Raw genomic sequence first — 22,784 nt, forward strand, 5'->3', positions numbered from 1 at the left:
CATCTTCTCTGGGCAAGAGGATGCAAAAGGAAGCTGTGTGCCCCGTGGAATCCAGGTCAGGAGAAGAATACACAGATGCTTCTAGCCACCGTAGGGAGAAATTTGGTGTGGTGAAAGCTGGTGTGGTGGAGCTGAAGGTGGCCAGAAATGTGGAGCACAAGAAAAAGAGGGGTTTTAAATACATTAATGGAAAAAAAGAAAAAACCATTGTAGAAATAACATTGTCTCCTTCCAGGATGTGGATGGTCACCTCACAAACAAGGACAGAGACGCGGCAAAGCTGTTTAAGGTGCATTCTTTGGTTTAAGGTGCCTCTGTCTTCAACGCTCATCCCTCCCTTCCCAGTGGAAAACACTGCACTGGCGTACCAAGGGACACTGCAAAGTCCTTGAAGAGGGCAAGCCCTGCTCAGCAGAAACCAAACCACCCCTCTTTGATGCACAGCACTCCCATCCAAACCCAACACATGCCAGCTCTTGGGAAGAAAGAAAGCGAATCCCAGTCCAAGCCAGAGCAGTGGGAGCACAATGAGCGCTCCTTGGCGAATCCCGATTTATTTAGAGCAGAGGCGCAGCAGAAGTCAGTGAGCTGCTAACAAGAAACTCTTGGTGCCCTCGACAGCCAGTTCAGGAGAGCTCCCCAGAGACAGAGGAACTTCAGCTCCCTTTGTCTCTGGAGGATCTTCTCAGGCACAGAGTACGGGTGTTTCCAGCTGGTAACGCTGAAACGTCCTGGGAGCCGTGGGCTTGACGCTGCTGGCAGCAGCACTCTTCCTGACGCGCCACTGGCTCCAGGGAAGGATTCCTTGCAACAGGCTGAGCTCCCATTCTTCCTTCCCTGGCCATGTCCACCTTCAGCCATTTGCTGGTTCTGCTGATCCCTGAGGCGGGCTGGGCTGTGATGCCACAAAGGGGCTGAGCGCTGGCGTCAGGCAGGGCTGTGATGACGTCCCAGGGCTGTGCTGGCCGCAGCACTGTGACATCACCGGGCCGGCGCTATATAAGACGGGCCAGTGCCCGCAGCTGCCAGTGCAGTCGCGATGGGACGTGCCGGAGCCATGGGTGACGGTGACATCCTGATGACTGCGCTTGTCCTGCTGCTGGCCGCTGTGGCTGTCTGGTGGGCCTTTGGCCACCGGCAACCATGGAGCTGGCAGACACGGACAGCAAAGAGGAGCAAGCGCCCCAGGGTGCGGCCCAGAGGCTCACGGAGGACGCGAGGAGCCCTTGCGGCTCCCAGGTTCCCCAGGCCTCGGGCGACTCCTCGCAAGCGGCCACGTGCTCCCGCGAGCCCCCTGGGCAGCTCCTGCAGCTGCGGCCCCTGTGTGGCAGTGGCCCAGGAGCTGCAGGAACTGATGCTGCTGCTCTGGGATGGCAAGGGGACGTGTGTGCCGCTCTACTCTGGGATGTGGCAGGCGTTGTGGAAAGAACTGGAGGAGCTGCTGCAGCGAGGCCACCTGCCCTGCTGTGGCTTGTCCAGCTCCTGCAGAAGCCTCCATCCCTTCCAGAGGCTGCTCCCAGCAAGATTCTCCATCCCTGGGAGAGCCTCAAGGCCTGCAAGGATGGCACAGCAGGGGGGAGCCGCCATCCATGCAGGAACCTCAGGCTGTCAGAGCCCCTGCATCCTGCCAGGAGCCTCTGCAATCTCTGACAGCCTCCACCCCTCGCAGAGGCTCAGTGAGACCTGTCAGCCTGCAGAAGGTGCAGAGCCCGTGGACAGGTCTCCCAGCTCCCTTGGACTCGCGGACTTCAACAACACGGGCTCAATCCTGACCATTGACGTGGCAGGGGAAAGCCCAGAAGTCCAAATGGGAGCCCAGCCCGATGCAGGGGAGCCGTCTCAGGAGAAGCTGGCGGAGCAGCAAGCGTCCTGGAGCCGGCAGTGGTCATCCCACAGCGGCCAGGACGCTGTGCCGGTTGTGCCAGCTGGCGACAGCCCGAGCCTGGTGGTGGAGACCAGCCTCCAGACACCAAGGAGGTTCCTCCATCTCCAGGAAGCTGCCCCAAGAGAGCCCTCGACTGCCAGGAAGGGCTTTCTAATAGCAGGTGAGATCTCCTGAGGAGCTGTCTGAGGCACCCCCGGGGCTCTCTAGGGGCACGGCCAGGCCAGGCCAGGGCCCCTGAGAGCAGCCTAGTCGCTGGCTCTTTCCAGTGCCTCTGATGGCACGGCTTGAAAAAGGCCCGTCTGCTTTGCAGCTGCTCCTGGGACGCCCCTGTGTGAAGCCTCGGGCTGTAGCCCCGGCCCTCGTCAAGAGGAGAGTCCAGCCCACGACGCCGGGGACGACGACGGTGCCGCCCTGCCCCGCTGCACTGGGGCTCCTGCAGCCGCCTGTGCGCGCGGCCCTGGCCCAGCTCTGCCGCTCGCCGGCCCGTCGGCCGCCGGGCGGCAGCCACTGCCCGGCGCGCAGCAGGAAGCAGGTGAGAGCAAGGCGGCCCGCGGTGGCCCGGCCCGCTTCCCTGGCGGGCGCTTGCGGGGGGTTCCTGGGCGCAAGGCTGATGGCTCGCTCTTGGCCGCAGGGCAAAAGAAGCAGCTGCAGGAGCTGTACCAGCTGGGCCCGCAGCTGGGCAGCGGTGGCTTCGGCACCGTTTTCTCGGGCATCCGCCTCTCCGATGGGAGCCCGGTGAGTAGCCGCGACGGCCGGGTGTGGGAGGAGGGGCAGCGGTGGGGAGGGGCAAGGCTGGAGCTCAGCCCTCCTCTCTCGATGGCTTGCAGGTGGCCATCAAACGTGTGGCCCGGGAGAGCGTCCTGCAGTGGGTCGAGCTGGTGAGGGAGCGGGGCCAGCGGGACAGAGCGGTGCGGGGCGGGCAGGGAGAGTCCCGGGGCGCCGATTGGGAGTGGGAGGCGGCGGATGGCGGGGGCAGCGTGGGAGCCGCGGCATCGCGGGCCTGGGCATGCCAAACGCCAGCGGTGGGGCCGGGCAGGGGGCACCCCCAAGCATCCCCTGGGAGGGAGGAAACCCAAGCACCAGGGAGGCTGCGCAAGGGGGCACTGGGGCATCCCAGGCAGGGCGCGGCGCAGCCTCAGGGCAGCACCAGGCCTGCTGGGGGCACTGATTTTCTCCTCCTCACAGCCCGACGGCACCTGCGTGCCCATGGAGATTGTGCTCATGGAGAAGGTGGGCTCTGACTGCCACAACATCATCCAGCTCCTCGACTGGTTTGAGCTGCCTGACAGCTTTGTGCTGGTGATGGAGCGTCCGGAGGCATCGCAGGATCTCCTGCAGTTCCTGCAGGAGCACGAGTTCCTGTGCGAGGGGATGGCGCGCTGGCTTTTCTACCAGGTGCTGGAGGCCGTGCGGCACTGCACCGCCTGCGGCGTCCTGCACCGGGACATCAAGCCGGAGAACCTCCTCGTGGCCCCGGAGAGTGGCGACCTGAAGCTCATCGACTTCGGTTGCGGCACCTTCCTCCAGGAGCAGGCCTTCACGTGGTTTGCCGGTGAGCCCATGGCCTGGGCCCTGCTCCCGGTGCCAGGCACTGCACGGCCCCGTTCCCTCCTGGGCTGCGGGCTGCGACCTTCAGCCGGCTGCCCTTTGGCACGGGGCAGATGCCGTGCCCCAGGAGCCGGCTGCCGGCCCTGCCGACAGAGGGGGGCGGCAAAAGCCAGCTCCCGGCCCCTGGGCTCAGCAGGCCCACAAGGGCCTGGGCTGCTCCGCTGGCCTTCTTTGCCTTGCAGAATGGCTTCTTGCCTTTGGCCAGCTGGCTGGGGGACGCGGGGTGGCCTCGGGGGGGAAGCTGTGGCTGCGGCTGCAGCCCCTGCCTCAGCCAGGAGGCTGGCGCCAGGCTCTGGAAGGCAGCAGCCTGCGCCTGGACAGCGCCGCCTGTCTCCCCTAGGAACGCACGCGTACAGCCCGCCCGAGTGGATCTGCCTTGGCTGCTACCACGGCCATGGGGCGACCGTCTGGTCCCTGGGCGTGCTGCTGTATGTCATGGTCTGCGGGAGCCTCCCCTTCAGGGACGACCATGACATCGTGCTGGGGCAGCTCTTCTTCTGGCAGCAGGTCTCTCCAGGTTGGTACCCGGCCTCAAGAAGGCGGGCTTTGGCAGAGGGCGGCGCGCAGCCCGGCGTGGCCCTCACGCAGCTCCGCGGGACGTCGTTCTGCCCTCAAGGGCCGGCCGCAGGAGGCGGCCCGTGCCGACGGGCTCAGCGTGGCACGGGCGGCCGAAGGAGGCGGCCGTGTCCCGCCGTGCCGCTCTCCCGCGCGGGGCAGAGTCAGTCGGGAGGCCGGCGCAGCCCTGAGCACACGCGGCGTGGCCCGGGCCCTGCAGGCGATGGGGGCAGCTGGGCAGGAGACTTCTGTCAGTGACCGGCGCTTTCTGGCTTCTCTCCCCAGAGTGTCAACATCTGATCCAGTGGTGTTTGGCCAAGCACCCTGAGGACAGGCCAGAGCTGGAGGAGATCTTGCGCCACCCTTGGGTGCAGGGCAGGCGTTTTTGATGCCTTGCTGGAGCCTCTGCAGCACCCACTTTCTGAGTCCCACGCAGGACTGAGGACCCCACAAATAAAACAACAAATCCAATGCGCTGTGTCAAGTCTGGTCCTTGTCAGCAACTTCAGCTAAAGAAACCTCTTGGGAAAAGGGGACATCGGAGTGCTGCCTTCAGCCTTGGTCAAGCTTTCCATGCCTTTCCTCCAGGGTGTTACTTCTGTGTCTTCAAGCACAGGCTGTAGTGCGGGTAGGAGGCGCTTTACCAAGCCAAGAAATGCAACCAAGGCAAGAAACAACAGCTGCCCTTTCAAAGTGGCAGGGCTTCCTGGTGTCTCCTGAAGTGACACACGGGCCCGTGTGTGCATTCCAAGGCTCGGCAGGTTTCAGGGACAGAGGTGTCTCCTCTCCAAAGCCCTGAGAAGAATCAGAAGCAGCAGAACGTCATTTCAAGTTGAGCCCCGATGAGCTCTTCCTCTTTCTTTCCCTCCCTTTGGCAGCAGGCCAATGCACACCAGGTCTCGTGGCTCATGCCAGAGCCTTCTTCCTCCCTGGGGAGCCTCCTCCCAGTAAGGGAGGAGCCCCCCACAGCCCAGGACTCTCCAGCTGAGCCCCCCTAGAGCCAGGCCGCCGTCTGAGCCCCACCTGCCCTGGGCCAAGCTGGGATTGGCGGCCGTCTTGGCCACAGCGACCACAAATAAATGGAGCCTCAAAGCTCTGACGAGAGGAAAAGGGCCAGCAAAGCCTCAGCTCGCAGCACGAGGAGAGCAGACTTCAGGCTGCTCGGGGAACTGCTAAGCAAGGTCCCCGGGGAAAATGTTTTTGAAGGTACTGGGCTCCATCAGTGCTGGTCGCTTTGGAAACATCACCTCCTAAGGGCACAGGAGCAGGCGATGCCCAAATGTGGGAAGCCAAGCAGGCGAGGCAGAAGGCTGGCTTGCCTGGACAGGCATCTTCTCTGGGCAAGAGGATGCAAAAGGAAGCTGTGTGCCCCATGGAATCCAGGTCAGGAGAAGAATACGCAGATGCTTCTAGCCACCGTGGGGAGAAATTTGGTGTGGCGAAAGCTGGTGTGGTGGAGCTGAAGGTGGCCAGAAATGTGGAGCACAAGAAAAAGAGGGGTTTTAAATACATTAATGGAAAAAAAGAAAAAACCATTGTAGAAATAACATTGTCTCCTTCCAGGATGTGGATGGTCACCTCACAAACAAGGACAGAGACGCGGCAAAGCTGTTTAAGGTGCATTCTTTGGTTTAAGGTGCCTCTGTCTTCAACGCTCATCCCTCCCTTCCCAGTGGAAAACACTGCACTGGCGTACCAAGGGACACTGCAAAGTCCTTGAAGAGGGCAAGCCCTGCTCAGCAGAAACCAAACCACCCCTGTTTGATGCACAGCATTCCCATCCAAACCCAACACGTGCCAGCTATTGGGAAGAAAGAAAGCGAATCCCAGTCCAAGCCAGAGCAGTGGGAGCACAATGAGCGCTCCTTGGCGAATCCCGATTTATTTAGAGCAGAGGCGCAGCAGAAGTCAGTGAGCTGCTAACAAGAAACTCTTGGTGCCCTCGACAGCCAGTTCAGGAGAGCTCCCCAGAGACAGAGGAACTTCAGCTCCCTTTGTCTCTGGAGGATCTTCTCAGGCACAGAGTACGGGTGTTTCCAGCTGGTAACGCTGAAACGTCCTGGGAGCCGTGGGCTTGACGCTGCTGGCAGCAGCACTCTTCCTGACGCGCCACTGGCTCCAGGGAAGGATTCCTTGCAACAGGCTGAGCTCCCATTCTTCCTTCCCTGGCCATGTCCACCTTCAGCCATTTGCTGGTTCTGCTGATCCCTGAGGCGGGCTGAGCTGTGATGCCACAAAGGGGCTGAGCGCTGGCGTCAGGCAGGGCTGTGATGACGTCCCAGGGCTGTGCTGGCCGCAGCACTGTGACATCACCGGGCCGGCGCTATATAAGACGGGCCAGCGCCCGCAGCTGCCAGTGCAGTTGCGATGGGACGTGCCGGAGCCATGGGTGACGGTGACATCCTGATGACTGCGCTTGTCCTGCTGCTGGCCGCTGTGGCTGTCTGGTGGGCCTTTGGCCACCGGCAACCATGGAGCTGGCAGACACGGACAGCAAAGAGGAGCAAGCGCCCCAGGGTGCGGCCCAGAGGCTCACGGAGGACGCGAGGAGCCCTTGCGGCTCCCAGGTTCCCCAGGCCTCGGGCGACTCCTCGCAAGCGGCCACGTGCTCCCGCGAGCCCCCTGGGCAGCTCCTGCAGCTGCGGCCCCTGTGTGGCAGTGGCCCAGGAGCTGCAGGAACTGATGCTGCTGCTCTGGGATGGCAAGGGGACGTGTGTGCCGCTCTACTCTGGGATGTGGCAGGCGTTGTGGAAAGAACTGGAGGAGCTGCTGCAGCGAGGCCACCTGCCCTGCTGTGGCTTGTCCAGCTCCTGCAGAAGCCTCCATCCCTTCCAGAGGCTGCTCCCAGCAAGATTCTCCATCCCTGGGAGAGCCTCAAGGCCTGCAAGGATGGCACAGCAGGGGGGAGCCGCCATCCATGCAGGAACCTCAGGCTGTCAGAGCCCCTGCATCCTGCCAGGAGCCTCTGCAATCTCTGACAGCCTCCACCCCTCGCAGAGGCTCAGTGAGACCTGTCAGCCTGCAGAAGGTGCAGAGCCCGTGGACAGGTCTCCCAGCTCCCTTGGACTCGCGGACTTCAACAACACGGGCTCAATCCTGACCATTGACGTGGCAGGGGAAAGCCCAGAAGTCCAAATGGGAGCCCAGCCCGATGCAGGGGAGCCGTCTCAGGAGAAGCTGGCGGAGCAGCAAGCGTCCTGGAGCCGGCAGTGGTCATCCCACAGCGGCCAGGACGCTGTGCCGGTTGTGCCAGCTGGCGACAGCCCGAGCCTGGTGGTGGAGACCAGCCTCCAGACACCAAGGAGGTTCCTCCATCTCCAGGAAGCTGCCCCAAGAGAGCCCTCGACTGCCAGGAAGGGCTTTCTAATAGCAGGTGAGATCTCCTGAGGAGCTGTCTGAGGCACCCCCGGGGCTCTCTAGGGGCACGGCCAGGCCAGGCCAGGGCCCCTGAGAGCAGCCTAGTCGCTGGCTCTTTCCAGTGCCTCTGATGGCACGGCTTGAAAAAGGCCCGTCTGCTTTGCAGCTGCTCCTGGGACGCCCCTGTGTGAAGCCTCGGGCTGCAGCCCCGGCCCTCGTCAAGAGCAGAGTCCAGCCCACGACGCCGGGGACGACGACGGTGCCGCCCTGCCCCGCTGCACTGGGGCTCCTGCAGCCGCCTGTGCGCGCGGCCCTGGCCCAGCTCTGCCGCTCGCCGGCCCGTCGGCCGCCGGGCGGCAGCCACTGCCCGGCGCGCAGCAGGAAGCAGGTGAGAGCAAGGTGGCCCGGGGTAGCCCGGCCCGCTTCCCTGGCGGGCGCTTGCGGGGGGTTCCTGGGCGCAAGGCTGATGGCTCGCTCTTGGCCGCAGGGCAAAAGAAGCAGCTGCAGGAGCTGTACCAGCTGGGCCCGCAGCTGGGCAGCGGTGGCTTCGGCACCGTTTTCTCGGGCATCCGCCTCTCCGATGGGAGCCCGGTGAGTAGCCGCGACGGCCGGGTGTGGGAGGAGGGGCAGCGGTGGGGAGGGGCAAGGCTGGAGCTCAGCCCTCCTCTCTCGATGGCTTGCAGGTGGCCATCAAACGTGTGGCCCGGGAGAGCGTCCTGCAGTGGGTCGAGCTGGTGAGGGAGCGGGGCCAGCGGGACAGAGCGGTGCGGGGCGGGCAGGGAGAGTCCCGGGGCGCCGATTGGGAGTGGGAGGCGGCGGATGGCGGGGGCAGCGTGGGAGCCGCGGCATCGCGGGCCTGGGCATGCCAAACGCCAGCGGTGGGGCTGGGCAGGGGGCACCCCCAAGCATCCCCTGGGAGGGAGGAAACCCAAGCACCAGGGAGGCTGCGCAAGGGGGCACTGGGGCATCCCAGGCAGGGCGCGGCACAGCCTCAGGGCAGCACCAGGCCTGCTGGGGGCACTGATTTTCTCCTCCTCACAGCCCGACGGCACCTGCGTGCCCATGGAGATTGTGCTCATGGAGAAGGTGGGCTCTGACTGCCACAACATCATCCAGCTCCTCGACTGGTTTGAGCTGCCTGACAGCTTTGTGCTGGTGATGGAGCGTCCGGAGGCATCGCAGGATCTCCTGCAGTTCCTGCAGGAGCACGAGTTCCTGTGCGAGGGGATGGCGCGCTGGCTTTTCTACCAGGTGCTGGAGGCCGTGCGGCACTGCACCGCCTGCGGCGTCCTGCACCGGGACATCAAGCCGGAGAACCTCCTCGTGGCCCCGGAGAGTGGCGACCTGAAGCTCATCGACTTCGGTTGCGGCACCTTCCTCCAGGAGCAGGTCTTCACGCGGTTTGCCGGTGAGCCCATGGCCTGGGCCCTGCTCCCGGTGCCAGGCACTGCACGGCCCCGTTCCCTCCTGGGCTGCGGGCTGCGACCTTCAGCCGGCTGCCCTTTGGCACGGGGCAGATGCCGTGCTCCAGGAGCCGGCTGCCGGCCCTGCCGACAGAGGGGGGCAGCAAAAGCCAGCTCCCGGCCCCTGGGCTCAGCAGGCCCACAAGGGCCTGGGCTGCTCCGCTGGCCTCCTTTGCCTTGCAGAATGGCTTCTTGCCTTTGGCCAGCTGGCTGGGGGACGCGGGGTGGCCTCGGGGGGGAAGCTGTGGCTGCGGCTGCAGCCCCTGCCTCAGCCAGGAGGCTGGCGCCAGGCTCTGGAAGGCAGCAGCCTGCGCCTGGACAGCGCCGCCTGTCTCCCCTAGGAACGCACGCGTACAGCCCGCCCGAGTGGATCTGCCTTGGCTGCTACCACGGCCATGGGGCGACCGTCTGGTCCCTGGGCGTGCTGCTGTATGTCATGGTCTGCGGGAGCCTCCCCTTCAGGGACGACCATGACATCGTGCTGGGGCAGCTCTTCTTCTGGCAGCAGGTCTCTCCAGGTTGGTACCCGGCCTCAAGAAGGCGGGCTTTGGCAGAGGGCGGCGCGCAGCCCGGCGTGGCCCTCACGCAGCTCCGCGGGACGTCGTTCTGCCCTCAAGGGCCGGCCGCAGGAGGCGGCCCGTGCCGACGGGCTCAGCGTGGCACGGGCGGCCGAAGGAGGCGGCCGTGTCCCGCCGTGCCGCTCTCCCGCGCGGGGCAGAGTCAGTCGGGAGGCCGGCGCAGCCCTGAGCACACGCGGCGTGGCCCGGGCCCTGCAGGCGATGGGGGCAGCTGGGCAGGAGACTTCTGTCAGTGACCGGCGCTTTCTGGCTTCTCTCCCCAGAGTGTCAACATCTGATCCAGTGGTGTTTGGCCAAGCACCCTGAGGACAGGCCAGAGCTGGAGGAGATCTTGCGCCACCCTTGGGTGCAGGGCAGGCGTTTTTGATGCCTTGCTGGAGCCTCTGCAGCACCCACTTTCTGAGTCCCACGCAGGACTGAGGACCCCACAAATAAAACAACAAATCCAATGCGCTGTGTCAAGTCTGGTCCTTGTCAGCAACTTCAGCTAAAGAAACCTCTTGGGAAAAGGGGACATCGGAGTGCTGCCTTCAGCCTTGGTCAAGCTTTCCATGCCTTTCCTCCAGGGTGTTACTTCTGTGTCTTCAAGCACAGGCTGTAGTGCGGGTAGGAGGCGCTTTACCAAGCCAAGAAATGCAACCAAGGCAAGAAACAACAGCTGCCCTTTCAAAGTGGCAGGGCTTCTTGGCATCTCCTGAAGTGACACACGGGCCCGTGTGTGCATTCCAAGGCTCGGCGGGTTTCAGGGACAGAGGTGTCTCCTCTCCAAAGCCCTGAGAAGAATCAGAAGCAGCAGAACGTCATTTCAAGTTGAGCCCCGATGAGCTCTTCCTCTTTCTTTCCCTCCCTTTGGCAGCAGGCCAATGCACACCAGGTCTCGTGGCTCATGCCAGAGCCTTCTTCCTCCCTGGGGAGCCTCCTCCCAGTAAGGGAGGAGCCCCCCACAGCCCAGGACTCTCCAGCTGAGCCCCCCTAGAGCCAGGCCGCCGTCTGAGCCCCACCTGCCCTGGGCCAAGCTGGGATTGGCGGCCGTCTTGGCCACAGCGACCACAAAGAAATGGAGCCTCAAAGCTCTGACGAGAGGAAAAGGGCCAGCAAAGCCTCAGCTCGCAGCACGAGGAGAGCAGACTTCAGGCTGCTCGGGGAACTGCTAAGCAAGGTCCCCGGGGAAAATGTTTTTGAAGGTACTGGGCTCCATCAGTGCTGGTCGCTTTGGAAACATCACCTCCGAAGGGCACAGGAGCAGGCGATGCCCAAATGTGGGAAGCCAAGCAGGCGAGGCAGAAGGCTGGCTTGCCTGGACAGGCATCTTCTCTGGGCAAGAGGATGCAAAAGGAAGCTGTGTGCCCCATGGAATCCAGGTCAGGAGAAGAATACGCAGATGCTTCTAGCCACCGTGGGGAGAAATTTGGTGTGGCGAAAGCTGGTGTGGTGGAGCTGAAGGTGGCCAGAAATGTGGAGCACAAGAAAAAGAGGGGTTTTAAATACATTAATGGAAAAAAAGAAAAAACCATTGTAGAAATAACACTGTCTCCTTCCAGGATGTGGATGGTCACCTCACAAACAAGGACAGAGACGCGGCAAAGCTGTTTAAGGTGCATTCTTTGCCTCAGTCTTCAACGACAACCCTCCCTTCCCTCTGAAAAACATGAATTATCTCATTGGACCCTCCAGAAGCCAGAGGTGGGCAAGCCCTGCCCAGTAACATCCAAACCATCTGTGTGCTATCCACCACATTCCCATCCTAAATCAAAACACAGCTCTGTGCCAGTTACTGAGAAGAAAATTGATCCTATGCCATTGAAAACCAGTACATCAACCAGTTCTTCCCCCAGCACACCCTGTCCCTGCTTATCTCACACCTGGACACCTGCTCCAGATGTATTCTGTGAGGGACAGGATCAAAACTCTACTTAAGATTCTGTAATAGAACCTGCATTGACTTCCCACCATCCATGAGATGGGTGACCTTATGGCAGCAGAATAATCCATCACTTAGACAGGAATTTCCCTTGGTTATCTCATGCTGCCCATGAGACCTGGCTGCATGGCTGACACTGGCACTGTCCTTCCATCACTTCCCAGTAGTGCCAAGTATGACCTTCCCCATCATTTTTCCTGCTATCCAGATTAGGTTATCAGGGCTGGAGTTTCCAGGAAAGTCCAAGCCCTTCCTGTCAAGTCAGATTCAGCTAGAGAGCACTGAGTCAGCATGCACCTCCTTGTCTTTCAGGACCTTGGGCAGATGATTTAGGGGCTTCCTATTGGGACATACTGAAATGCATCCCATCCAACACCACAGCCTCATAGATATTGTCCTGGTCCAAGTTGTCCCAAGCAATTCCAAATGGAGGATTCTCCCATTGGACATCCTTCAGCACCCAGAGAAGGTAGTGGTAGTTGGCAGAGCCAGGATCTGTGGGACAAGGACACTAGGAACAGCTAAAAGCAGAGAGGATGCTCAGAGAGCAAAATTCCCACAGGATTTTGCCACTCCAAGTGGGCCAAGGCATGCTTGGCATGGCTTTGGGCATCAGGGTCCTGCTGCCCCTGGTGGGCTGCACAGCCACGAGGGCTGAGCTGAGTGTCAGTCACCCCTGGAGAGCTGAGAGAAAGACTGTGGGCAGGACACGGGATCCCAATGACCTCCCATCCCCAGTGCCAGCTTGCTGGTTACATTTATTTCATTCACTTAAAGCATTCTTGTACTGTAATTTTTTCAGGGGAAAAAAATCTTATATTAAAAAAAAATGCAGGAAAACTGACTTTTTGTCAGAATTAAACACACAATAAACTGTACAACATCAGCATGATTTTTCTCATGTGGTTTTCTCCACTCCCTTCACTTGTCAGAGTATTTCTCAAAAAGAAATTGGCTTCTTATGCTTGTTTTGATGAATGAGGCACATTTTCCCTCACTACATCCTGATTAACCTCAATGAGATCACTCATTAAGTATCTTATCATTCACTATTTTGAACTTCAGCAGAAACATGGCTCCACACAGTAAAATTCTCAGTTGTACACATTTTCTTAAGAGACTGAATTCTCTACTCAGTTTGAACAGGATCTTTCTCCTAGATTAGCTAGTTAGATTAAGGAGTTGAAAATGTCATATTCATCATCGGCAGCTTCGTTACACAGATTGTTCCACACAAAAAACCCACTCTAGATGCTCTTTTATTTCACTAGAGCCATTTATTATTCATTTCACTGAATTCAGTTGCAACAGATCCTAAGGCTTCCGTTGAGGTGAAATTCCCATTGAAGCCAAAATGATTCCTGTGTTAAAAATTTTAAGTACCTCTCTATGCCTGCTTGAGTTTTATTGAGTCTGGAGTTTTATTTCTAGGTTATCAGCAAATTTAAATATTCATGGTTGATTCTCCAGTCCAGAGCTGGCTATTAATAAGAAAAAGTAAGGTGGCAAAGAGCTTCTGAAACTCAGTAATGTTCCCTAAATATTGCCTGTAGCTGGAGAGCTTGAGGTATTTTTATTCCGTTTTTATCTGGTCTACTACCTAATTCTGGTACTTCTCTGTAGAATTACATAGTCCGGTTTTCCACTAATGTAGGCATCTGCCTGGAAAAAAAGTTTTAAAAAAACAAAGAGGTCATAATGTCCTGGCAAAATAAGCTATAAATTATCATTACTGCATTGCACTCAAAAGCAGACTTGCTGGGTTTTGTTTTTTTAATCACAGTAAAATGAGATGTCATTTGTAGTTAATTCACCGTGAAGTTGGTATTTTAAAGGAACTGTCTTTTCTGTACGGCTCACATCACAAGGAAAACTTCATATATGGAAACTTCTTAGTTGCAGAACGGAAATTTCATTAACATATGAATATTTCTGTTTGCTCAAATAGAAGAATTTGCCCAGAATTATGAACACTTCATAGTTCTGTTTTCTTTAAGTAGATTCAGTGGTGATTCTGCCACTTGAAACAAATTTAAACCCCACTGCTTGAGTCCTCAGAATCCAAGAGGAACCTGAAGCAGATATGGCTGCACACAGAACATGTGAGAGATGTTCCTCGTGATAAACTGAACAGATGCTAAATTAGGGACTGAGAACTCTATGAAAGGACTAAAGCAGCACAACCTCTAACAGGGAACCAATTCCAATGCCTCAGTCTCAGCAAGGCTTTTGTACAAAATTTGGCCAGATAAGCTCTCAGCTGCAGGAAGTTCAGCAGGAACATAGGGCTTTTATATTTAGAGTTCAGAGTTTGCTGCTCCTAATCTAAACATGATGATCCTCTTGTAGTACTTAATTAGAATTTATGGTTGAATAAATGTTGCGGTTTGTGTTTATTTCATTAAGTTATTGTTAAATGGTTCATTCAGTTATTCCCCCCACATTTTTCCCAAGTTTTTTCCCTAAGTTGTACCCTCCCTTAAAGCTGTCCCTCAAGCTATTCTCCTCCCTTTGTTCGAGTCCCTCTTTCCCTGCCTGTCAAGGCAACCCTGCCCCTTTTTCCTGAATGTTCCCTGCCACTCACCCCCTGGGCCAATCCCTGATTGAAACACCCACTTGGAAATCCCCTAATCCACAACACCCCATTGACCCATGTGACCTTTCCCTCTCCTCCCCCCATCCTGATCGGTCCCACAGTGTTTATGTAATCCCCTTGCTCCATCCTTGAAATCCTCCTATTGGTTGATTTTCTGTATCCACCTCCTGTTTTGTAGCTGTATTTAACCCCTTGCCCTGAGTTGCTTGAGGCTTTTCTGCCTTACTCCTTCACAGGGAATAAACTTTTTCCAAGGAACCTCAAGATAAAGAGCCTTCTCCTTTGCCTGGTCCCTGGTGTGGCTGTAACAGCATGTACTGTAGATCTTGCAGCTCTTCAGGTTTGGCTGTGGGCAACCCACAGTCCCCAGCTGCTCCCCACTCCTGTCGTGGCTATTGAAGTGTATAGAGCTAGTCCGGGTTCCAGTGGGCTTCAGCAAATAAACATCCAACACTGTGTAGCATCGGCCAAAATGAACAAAGGAAACAGGAACAAACAAACCTCCCATTCCCCAGTGATTTCCAGGCGATAAGTACATGGCAGAGAGGTCCTAGCATTTTTTTGCCTGTTTAGCTAGGATAGCCTATATTCCTCACAGCATGCTCTTGTCTCATCTAGGAAAGATGGGCACTTCTTCACTAACCTGGGTGTCTGCAAAGCTGTTGTTCTCACATTCTCACGCCTTTCTCCAGCTGCAACTGCTGTTGTTCAGTAACATTTGGTCTTTCTTAAATACATTATCTCAGAAGCAATACCAATGTTGCTGATGGGTTTGGGCTTGGCCTTGGCCAGTGTTGGGTCTGTCTTGGACAGGCAAAAGCTTTTGTCAGCTTCTCCAGAGAAGCCTCCCTGCCGTACCAAAACTTTGCCACACAGACCCAATACATATGACCACAAGTCATACAAATAATAAAACATGTTAGAACAATTTGTTACTTGTCAAGGTATCATCTCAGGTAACATAAAAGATTAATACAGCTAATATTACTTTAACTGGAAACAAAGAAAAATGTACAGACCCAAAGACCTGCACATAACAAATAAACTACACGGGTAAGTAAAAACATTACATAAAAAACCCAACAAACCACCACCACCCCAAACCCAGTCAGTCAGCTTAGTGTTTTTTTCCTGGCTTTTAAAATCAAACTATTGCATATATATGTATAAGGCAGAGTAAACACTGATGAGTTGTCTCCTCATGTGAGGGTCAGTTGGGTGATGAATAGTGTTCTTGGTCCAGGAGATTGACACTGAGATAAAACAACTCTTTCTTCCACTGACAGCTACTTGTTGATTTGCAGACAGATGTCCCCTTGATCCTCAGAGATGGCCTTACTCAGATTTTTCTAGTAAATACTCTTTGATCTATTCCCTGGTATCTTTACAAATGACAGCTTTGTTTTTTCCATCACATTAAGATATCACCCTTGCCATTTTGCAATAAGCACTGCTGGGGCAAATGCTGCAAACAGCTTGGCAGCAAATGGAGCAGGACAACCTCAGCCACCTGGAACATCTGCCATCTCTGGGTCTGTCACACCCTCAGGAGTGACATATCAACCACAGCCACTGTTCTCTGTAATAAGCTAAGCATCACTTGTTTCACCCCTCTTGTCTCACTCTATCCTGGCTTTGCCTCACCTTGAAATTAGAGGCTTTAGAAAGAATCTCATGCAAAGCCTTGTGCCCACAGCTGCACAGCTGGTTTGTTTCCCAAGATAAACCTCATTTCTTATTTTACAAAAGATCATAGATAGAGATAGGCAGGAAGTTTTGACATTTAGCGGACCGTACTCATGGAAAAATATCTGCTTTGCTTTGGATTTTATTTGCTCATTTTTTAAACCAGGCTCTTTGACTGAAATGTCTTTGATAGATACACACCTAAAGAATAATCCAGCTTAAGAATCAAAGAAATGGCACATATAAGTACTATTCACACATTTTTTTCTAACCATAGGGTCCACAGGAATAGAGACTATAGAGGGTTTTATCCAAAAGACTGCCGGAGACAGTATATTCCAGAAGAAGCAATTTAAGAGACAAGAACAAAAGACATTATGCAGCTTCTTAGACAACAACCGCACATACTGCCAACTATGAGAAATGAATCAGCTAAAGACCTCCTCATTCCCATGATGTAGCATAACATACTGAAGATGTAAGCACGGCAACATTTCATTACACACCTGTGAAATCAGTGAGGTGCTGAAGAATCCGTATATAACTACTGCAACACAACAAGTCTTGATTTACTTAGTCATTGGCAATATAATTAATAGAATTCAAAGCACATTTCTCAGCCATGGTACATACTGAAATATTATCTCTCGTCCCAATATTAGACAATTCTTTGCAGGCCCAACCCAAAACAACATAAAAATAACTCTAGTAATTATCACATCCTGACACTCTGCTGCCATATCTTACCTTTGTTTCTGTTTATAATCAGCAGGTAATTCTTTGATATGTCTCTTATCATTCTATGTGATGTGAGAGCATATTTTTCAGTGCTTTATAAAGACTAAATACACATGTACTGCTATCACAGCTATATCCAGCTCCATGAGCTCCAGACCACACAAAGCCCTTCTAATGTACCAGAAACATATTCCCATTTATTGTGTACCACTTCAGACAGCAGCCATCACAAGACGGGAGAAAAGCTATGGTGCACTTGTGTTTAATCTGTTTTGGAGGCAATGCTCTCCCATTGCCAAAAGCCCTCCTGCAGCCCCTGGAAAAATACTGCACTTTCCTTTCCGTGCCCCTAGTTGGGAGCCCACTGCTTCAAACCCTTCTGCAGTTTCCAGCTCATCAGCCAAAATTATAATTTGTACAGACAGACACCATAAATAATTCCCCCCACTGGTCAGATCCCAGAGTGTTCAGATGCATTTCTTAGACCCATGCACAGGACTCCAGTACATGCAGGCAGGTGTTCAAGGAATGCCTACAATTTTCAGGCATTCAGTCATCTGTTTACTCCTACCTTTAACATCATAGGTCGTCCTATCTTATCCTCACCACTTCATCGGTAGCAGTAATGACTAACACTCCACAAATACAGAATAACTGTGAACCTGTCCACAAAACCAGCATTAAAACTCCACTGACCTGTTGCCCATCCACAAACAGAAAAAAAAGCAGCTGAATGAATGATCTAGAGTTTTTTTGTGTGTTAAAGGTTGCAAAAAGATGAGATGGATGCAAAATTGGGGCACCTGAGTTCATGCTGCCAGCAACTCTCACAGAGTACTATATTTGCACTTCTCTTTGAACATCAAAATGTCTCTCTGAAGCTTTTAACAGGGATTCCTGCCAAGGATGCACCTGGGTTCAAGCCCACAGTGTTACATACAGTTACAGATGCCTATCTCCAGCTCAGCCATCATGCTGGAATCATAGAGCAATATCACTAAAAATTCCAACTGCAAAGGTTTCCAACACAAGTATCACAACTGTGTTAAATATAATCAAATGGTAATGATCACAGAGATCATAGATTTCAGCCCTGGTAGAAAAACACAAAATAAACAAAAAAAGAAGATATCTGAAAATAAAATCAGATCGTAAATATTACAAAAATTTAGTCAGAAGCATCAAGCACATACTTAAAGAAACAGCATTATGAAGAATGGATGGAGAAAGGAATTACTTTACAGTATCTGTGAATATCAATTTGCAGTTCACCTTCAAAAAGGAAAGATAGCCCCACAACTGTTATGATGATTTCTCATGTTAACCAAAGCGAATGGCAAGAGGTAATTCTTCTTAGCAGCATGTTGAATTATGTATCTGTACATAAGCCTTAAATGTGTATTTTAATTTCACCTGAGTAAATTACTGGTATAAATCCTACCCTTCTCAAATATCTCTGCATTTTTAATTAACTTAATATCATAATTTCAACCAGGCAGTCAGAAACTGTGAGTAACACATGATTCATATTCAGAAGTAAACACACCTGCTTTTCAACAACATTTCTAATTACTGGCTCATTTTACCCTTTACGTGGCATTGAAGCCAATTTGGGTCATACCATTTTTAGCTGGTGACGAGTCCTTTCAGCTCACAAATGTATAAGACATGGCTGTGTTGTCAGATTGAAGGACATTCTCAAATGCACTGTGGCAAATTTAATATATGACCAAAATACATCACTTTACTTCTGATATGCCTCACTTCACTATGAGCTTCCACCAGACAAGGTTTTGCCAAGAACATTTAGGCTTTGATTTGAATTGCTGCAATTCAAACACTTTATTGTCTTAGGTCTGTGTCATAATGATTGAGGGAGTGGTGCCATATACTAAATAAAACAAAGTGCTTATTTCTAACGTTATAGGTAACAGGAGAACAAACAAACATGGGGTTAGAATACTTGGGTGTCCTTTAAAACTGCAGCAAACTGCAGTGAGACAATGAAGAAAGCCTTTACTGAACTGCCTCCTGCTCCTGAAAGCACCGCATCTGTTAGGAGTAATCAGTGAAGCAAAAGGAACCCTGCTTCAAAGGTAGTTCCATCATCACCTCTCTACTCTGAGCACTTAGTCTGGCCAGGACATGCACCTTCAGAAGGCTGAAGCTGTTCTCACAGATCTGATGTGCACTTAGCCACTGAAATATGCATATGATGTAAGATGTATCTGCCGAAGCTTTCAAACCCTCCAACACAACTAAAATGGGACAAATTCTCATACACAAACCCCTGTTCATTCTCAAACCAGCCTATATGTCAGATTTCTCAAAGTGAACGTCATTATCTTGATTTGTAGCATACTAGTAAACTCTATACATCTTCAGAGAAAAAAATAAACTGCCTTCTGGTTCAAGTTGTATAGATTTTATTCACAGAAACTATCGCCTTCTGACATCTACCTCTAAATTGCTTGATATAATGAGAGTACCATACCTGCCAGGCTTCCTTCGGTTGGTGTACTAACTCATATTGTAGATCAAAACAATACAAAAGCCTTGAAAAACATAGGAGTCAAAAATGGTTATGTCCTCCATTTATCAATTTTAAACCATCACTTCAATATTTAGAGAATCTGTGCTCTAGATATGAAGGTCCCTTTACAGCTCTAAAAAAAAGAATCTTCTAAGACCCTTGGGTCAAAGAATCACAGGCAGAGGAGCTGAAACCTGGCCTGAAGTCTGGGTAAGCAGGGCACCTTTGGGCAACACTGGCAGTACCATATAGTCACACACACAGAACACATCTCCAGTATCCTGCATTTCTCTGAATGTACTGATGCCTCTGAGTAACAGATGTTTTAGGAAGGAATGAGCAAATTATACATGGGTTACTTGCAGGAAGGATTAGCAGCAGGGGAGCCACGGCAGGCGGGCTCTGAGGTAGGAATGTCTTGCATTACTTCCCCATGATACTGCCTGTACTTACTGCTGAATGGCAGGAGACTTTGGAGGTTTTTTCCTATTTAAAACAAGGCTACAGGCAAAAATAATTAAGTACTCAGACTTATTCTAGATGAGATCAAAGTATTAATGTCCTAGTCCATTCTTAAATAATCATAAACAATGCTGACAAGCAGAAACTATGGCCTTTTAATATACACTGATTGACTACATCCACAGAAGTATTTAGCAGTTTTCAGAAGCTATTTAAAGCAGATTTATTGACAACTGGGCTTAAGTGACTTTAACAAACACACAAATTACTGCACAATCTCTGCGTTAAAAGTGGTTCCACTAATTTAACTGTAACAGTTGTTTTTCTGTTTTCGTTTATTTCTTCCTTTAAAAATCCACCAATTATAATGTCATCCATACTACAACATACAACCTGCATTAACAATCAACTTCATATCCAAAAATAGATACATGTGTAAACAGTTATTAACAAACGTGCAGTGCAAAAAAAAACTCCCATTGAGCTAGTTAAGTAATATATAACCTCAATAAATATAAACCGAAATAAAATCCCAAATCTACTAAATAAAGAAAACAATAAGAGTCCTATATGGAGTTTGGTAAGATCCCTTTCTCCTCATTTTAGGTAGACAAGGAACCAGCTCTTTGTGAAACAAACTGAAAGGTATAACTATGAGGCTGTCAGAAGCAGATTTTGAAAAAGAAAAATCTGGGAATAGGAAAAATCAAATCATGACTAGTGAGATGTCTTTGAATAGGCTGTGATTCTGTAAAAACTGTGACTTAGAAACAAATCAAATACTAATAACTCAATAACTTGAAGTGAAAAGCAATCATCTGAATTCTGGTCTAATTTGCACAACAAATTTAGTAGAAGCAGAAGGAAACCTTGAGCTTGCACCACAGGAAATTGGTGGAGCAAACATTTTTCATTTGATGTCCCTTCTAATTAACTAAAAGTGCATGCTGGAAGTAAAAGCAGATACATCCCTGATAAAATTCAACATGGAAAGTTTCAGACAAGACAAACTTTCAGTGCAGAAAAGGCAGAAATGAAACAGTCGTATCTTCACTGGAGAGAAAACATCAAGCAGAATGAAAGAATAGAAAGGAATTACTTCTTCCACATACCATACTTCTCATTACCAAAGAAGGTGTTTCTCAGTAAAGCTTTACCTTTCTCACAATGACTTCCAGTGAATCCAGAAGGGCAGAGACACTTGTTAGGAGCTACACAAGTTCCACCATATCTGCACCCTTCTTCACAGAATGCTGCAAAATAAAAGGAGTATGTGGGTAATACTTAATTTTTTAAAATATACATTTGAAGGATAATAAGAAAAACATCTAAATTCTAAGCAATTAACAGAACTTAGCATGTTCCAGTCAGTCCACCTGCAAACACAAAGAGAAGCAACTCACTAAAATGACAAGAGGAAAAGTGTCAGATTACACCGTAGGCAAACCACCTCACCAATAAAAAATTAGTAACCATCTGGAAAAAGAAGAGAGGAAAAAATACATCATACGGTTTTAATGGGGCTGATCATCTTTCCGTTGTATTGAATATGCATATGACAATTATAATGCTCTGCTAATCCACAGGCAGGTTGGATGGTGTTAAATACTGTGTTCCTCACTTCTATCAAACACTTCTCCAAAATGTCTGTAAACTCGTAATATTTTGCATTTTAAATTTTTATTGTAAAGGGTGAAGTATGTTTTGTGGAATTAAGAACTTAAATACGGTGAGGATCATGACTGAAATGTGAGAAGGGCTCAATCCCAATATAAATGTCTCTACTGAGATATGATTTTTGATGGAGCAATACTGAAGTTCTCCAGAAGTGTATGTGCCAGGTAACTAGGATTTCAAACAGCTGATGGATCTCATCTTTTACTGCCAGCACTGTGTGATGTTCCTCTTGCTCACAGCCAGTTTGGCAGAAAGTCCACTGAGTGTGCAAGACGTCTGCTCACTGTTTAAAGTTACTCCTTTTTAGTTGTTTTTGGGGGGAGGGGAGGGGAGGAGAGGGGGCATCAGGACACTTCCCTACTTTTACTGGTAACCTGAGTAGGACCCTTGCTACAGCTAAGAGCAGGCCCTAGCCCTGACACACTCCCTCCCCCTTAACATTCATTGAACTTCACAAGTGACTGAGTGGGTTTGACTGCACTTATGAGAGAAATTACAATTAATATTTAAACAGCAGCCCTCTGCATCTAAGCTAATAACAGATTTGCAAAGTGTTTCCTGCAAGCTAAAATCACAGATGGAGTGTTGGCAAAGAGATGTTACAAATGCTATGAAAAGGCTTAAAGTGCTAGCTAACAGAAAGAAATGTTTAAGATTTATTTTCCACTACACTAAAAAGAAAAATAAAGTGAATAGAGTTCTAGGCATTAAAAAGAACCTTTTGCAATTGTTAACCACTTAGAGGCAAAAAACCACACCATTGTATCTCATGACAGAACTGATAGACACATCTGCCTCACTGTAAATATATAATTCATAGCATCCATATATACGGTTTTATGGAGGAGAAGAATGCTAAAGTGTTTTAGACAAGATCACAGTAGAATGTTATAAGTGCCCCTGGAGCAAGGCAGTGGTGTGGAGAAAGCACAGTCACACTTCCTCCCCATCAATGCACACACTCCATATGGGAATCTTCTAAAATATATCTATTTTGAAACCAGCCAATTTCTGAATGAGAAGAAGAGAAATATGGTGTAAGAGTAGTTTGGAGGTTTTTTTGCATATAAATATTTGTAAAAAAGTATAACGGTGCAGAAAGCTGAAAGTACTGGTAAGAAATACAACTCAAAGTATACAAAAACCATGATGAGATGCAAAAAATTCCTTTCAGAGCTATTGAAAGCATGTTTGCTCATCTCTAGTCTCAGCATTCTCAGAGAAGGTGCAAGTTAAATTCTACATCTACATATTTTCTGGTTTGAAATAGTGAGTAAACAGAGACTTGTGAAGTAGTAATACATTTCTGCACAACATCAAAAGAAGCAGAATCAGTGGCAGAGCAGATATAAAGGAAAAATAAAAAAATATATTGGCAAGAAGAGTGTCTAGCTCATCCTTAACATATCACATATTACACTGGGAAAGAACCACATGGGGTTCTTGAAAGAATTCATAAAGGGGAAAAAAAATTATATTCATTGTCTATAAAAATCATGCATGTCCACTGAAAGTTATTAGTGCTGATAGGGACAGGTAGGTAAGAAGGTTTCAGTGGCAGCTCTCATGCACTTTCTTTGCCACCATAATGGATAGGACCAACTTAGTACTGTGAAATATCTGCTTCTTACAGTAAATCCTGTTAGGAGGTCAGCAGAGTGAGGTGGCATTTTCTTCTGTTCTCTTAAAAAGATTTCTAGCAGGGAAAGATTATGTGACAGGGCG

General features: G+C 51.1%; 3 protein-coding genes across 8 annotated transcripts in view; 2 read left to right on the forward strand and 1 right to left on the reverse strand.

Moving 5' to 3' along the window:
* The window catches only part of NELL1 (neural EGFL like 1), a 291,050-nt gene that overhangs the window by 59,479 nt on the left and 208,787 nt on the right, over positions 1 to 22,784 (reverse strand). For both annotated transcript variants that reach the window (XM_053944628.1, XM_053944627.1), the window contains exon 15: positions 20,540 to 20,635. In XM_053944628.1, coding sequence (XP_053800603.1) covers positions 20,540 to 20,635 — 96 coding nt within the window. The remainder of the gene's footprint in view (positions 1 to 20,539; positions 20,636 to 22,784) is intronic.
* On the forward strand, positions 874 to 4,519 carry LOC128789102 (uncharacterized). 3 transcript variants are annotated; one of them, XM_053944626.1, is made up of 6 exons: positions 874 to 2,045; positions 2,196 to 2,620; positions 2,713 to 2,763; positions 3,071 to 3,437; positions 3,834 to 4,010; positions 4,334 to 4,519. In XM_053944626.1, exons 1-6 carry the CDS (start codon positions 1,040 to 1,042, stop codon positions 4,435 to 4,437), a joined length of 2,130 nt encoding a protein of 709 aa, XP_053800601.1. In that variant the 5' UTR covers positions 874 to 1,039; the 3' UTR covers positions 4,438 to 4,519. The 3 variants fall into 3 exon arrangements, with proteins under 3 accessions (XP_053800601.1, XP_053800600.1, XP_053800599.1); XM_053944625.1 differs by having other exon boundaries at positions 2,196 to 2,417; positions 2,517 to 2,620; positions 3,834 to 4,519; XM_053944624.1 differs by having other exon boundaries at positions 3,834 to 4,519.
* On the forward strand, positions 8,164 to 9,895 carry LOC128789105 (serine/threonine-protein kinase pim-1-like). 3 transcript variants are annotated; one of them, XM_053944632.1, is made up of 3 exons: positions 8,164 to 8,813; positions 9,210 to 9,386; positions 9,710 to 9,895. In XM_053944632.1, the coding sequence occupies exons 1-3, from the start codon at positions 8,225 to 8,227 to the stop codon at positions 9,811 to 9,813; spliced, it is 870 nt and encodes a 289-aa protein (XP_053800607.1). In that variant the 5' UTR covers positions 8,164 to 8,224; the 3' UTR covers positions 9,814 to 9,895. The 3 variants fall into 3 exon arrangements, with proteins under 3 accessions (XP_053800607.1, XP_053800605.1, XP_053800606.1); XM_053944630.1 differs by having other exon boundaries at positions 8,164 to 9,386; XM_053944631.1 differs by having other exon boundaries at positions 9,210 to 9,895.

The sequence above is a fragment of the Vidua chalybeata genome, chromosome 6, assembly GCF_026979565.1.
Source record: "Vidua chalybeata isolate OUT-0048 chromosome 6, bVidCha1 merged haplotype, whole genome shotgun sequence".
In the NCBI taxonomy this organism is placed as follows: Eukaryota; Metazoa; Chordata; class Aves; order Passeriformes; family Viduidae; genus Vidua; species Vidua chalybeata.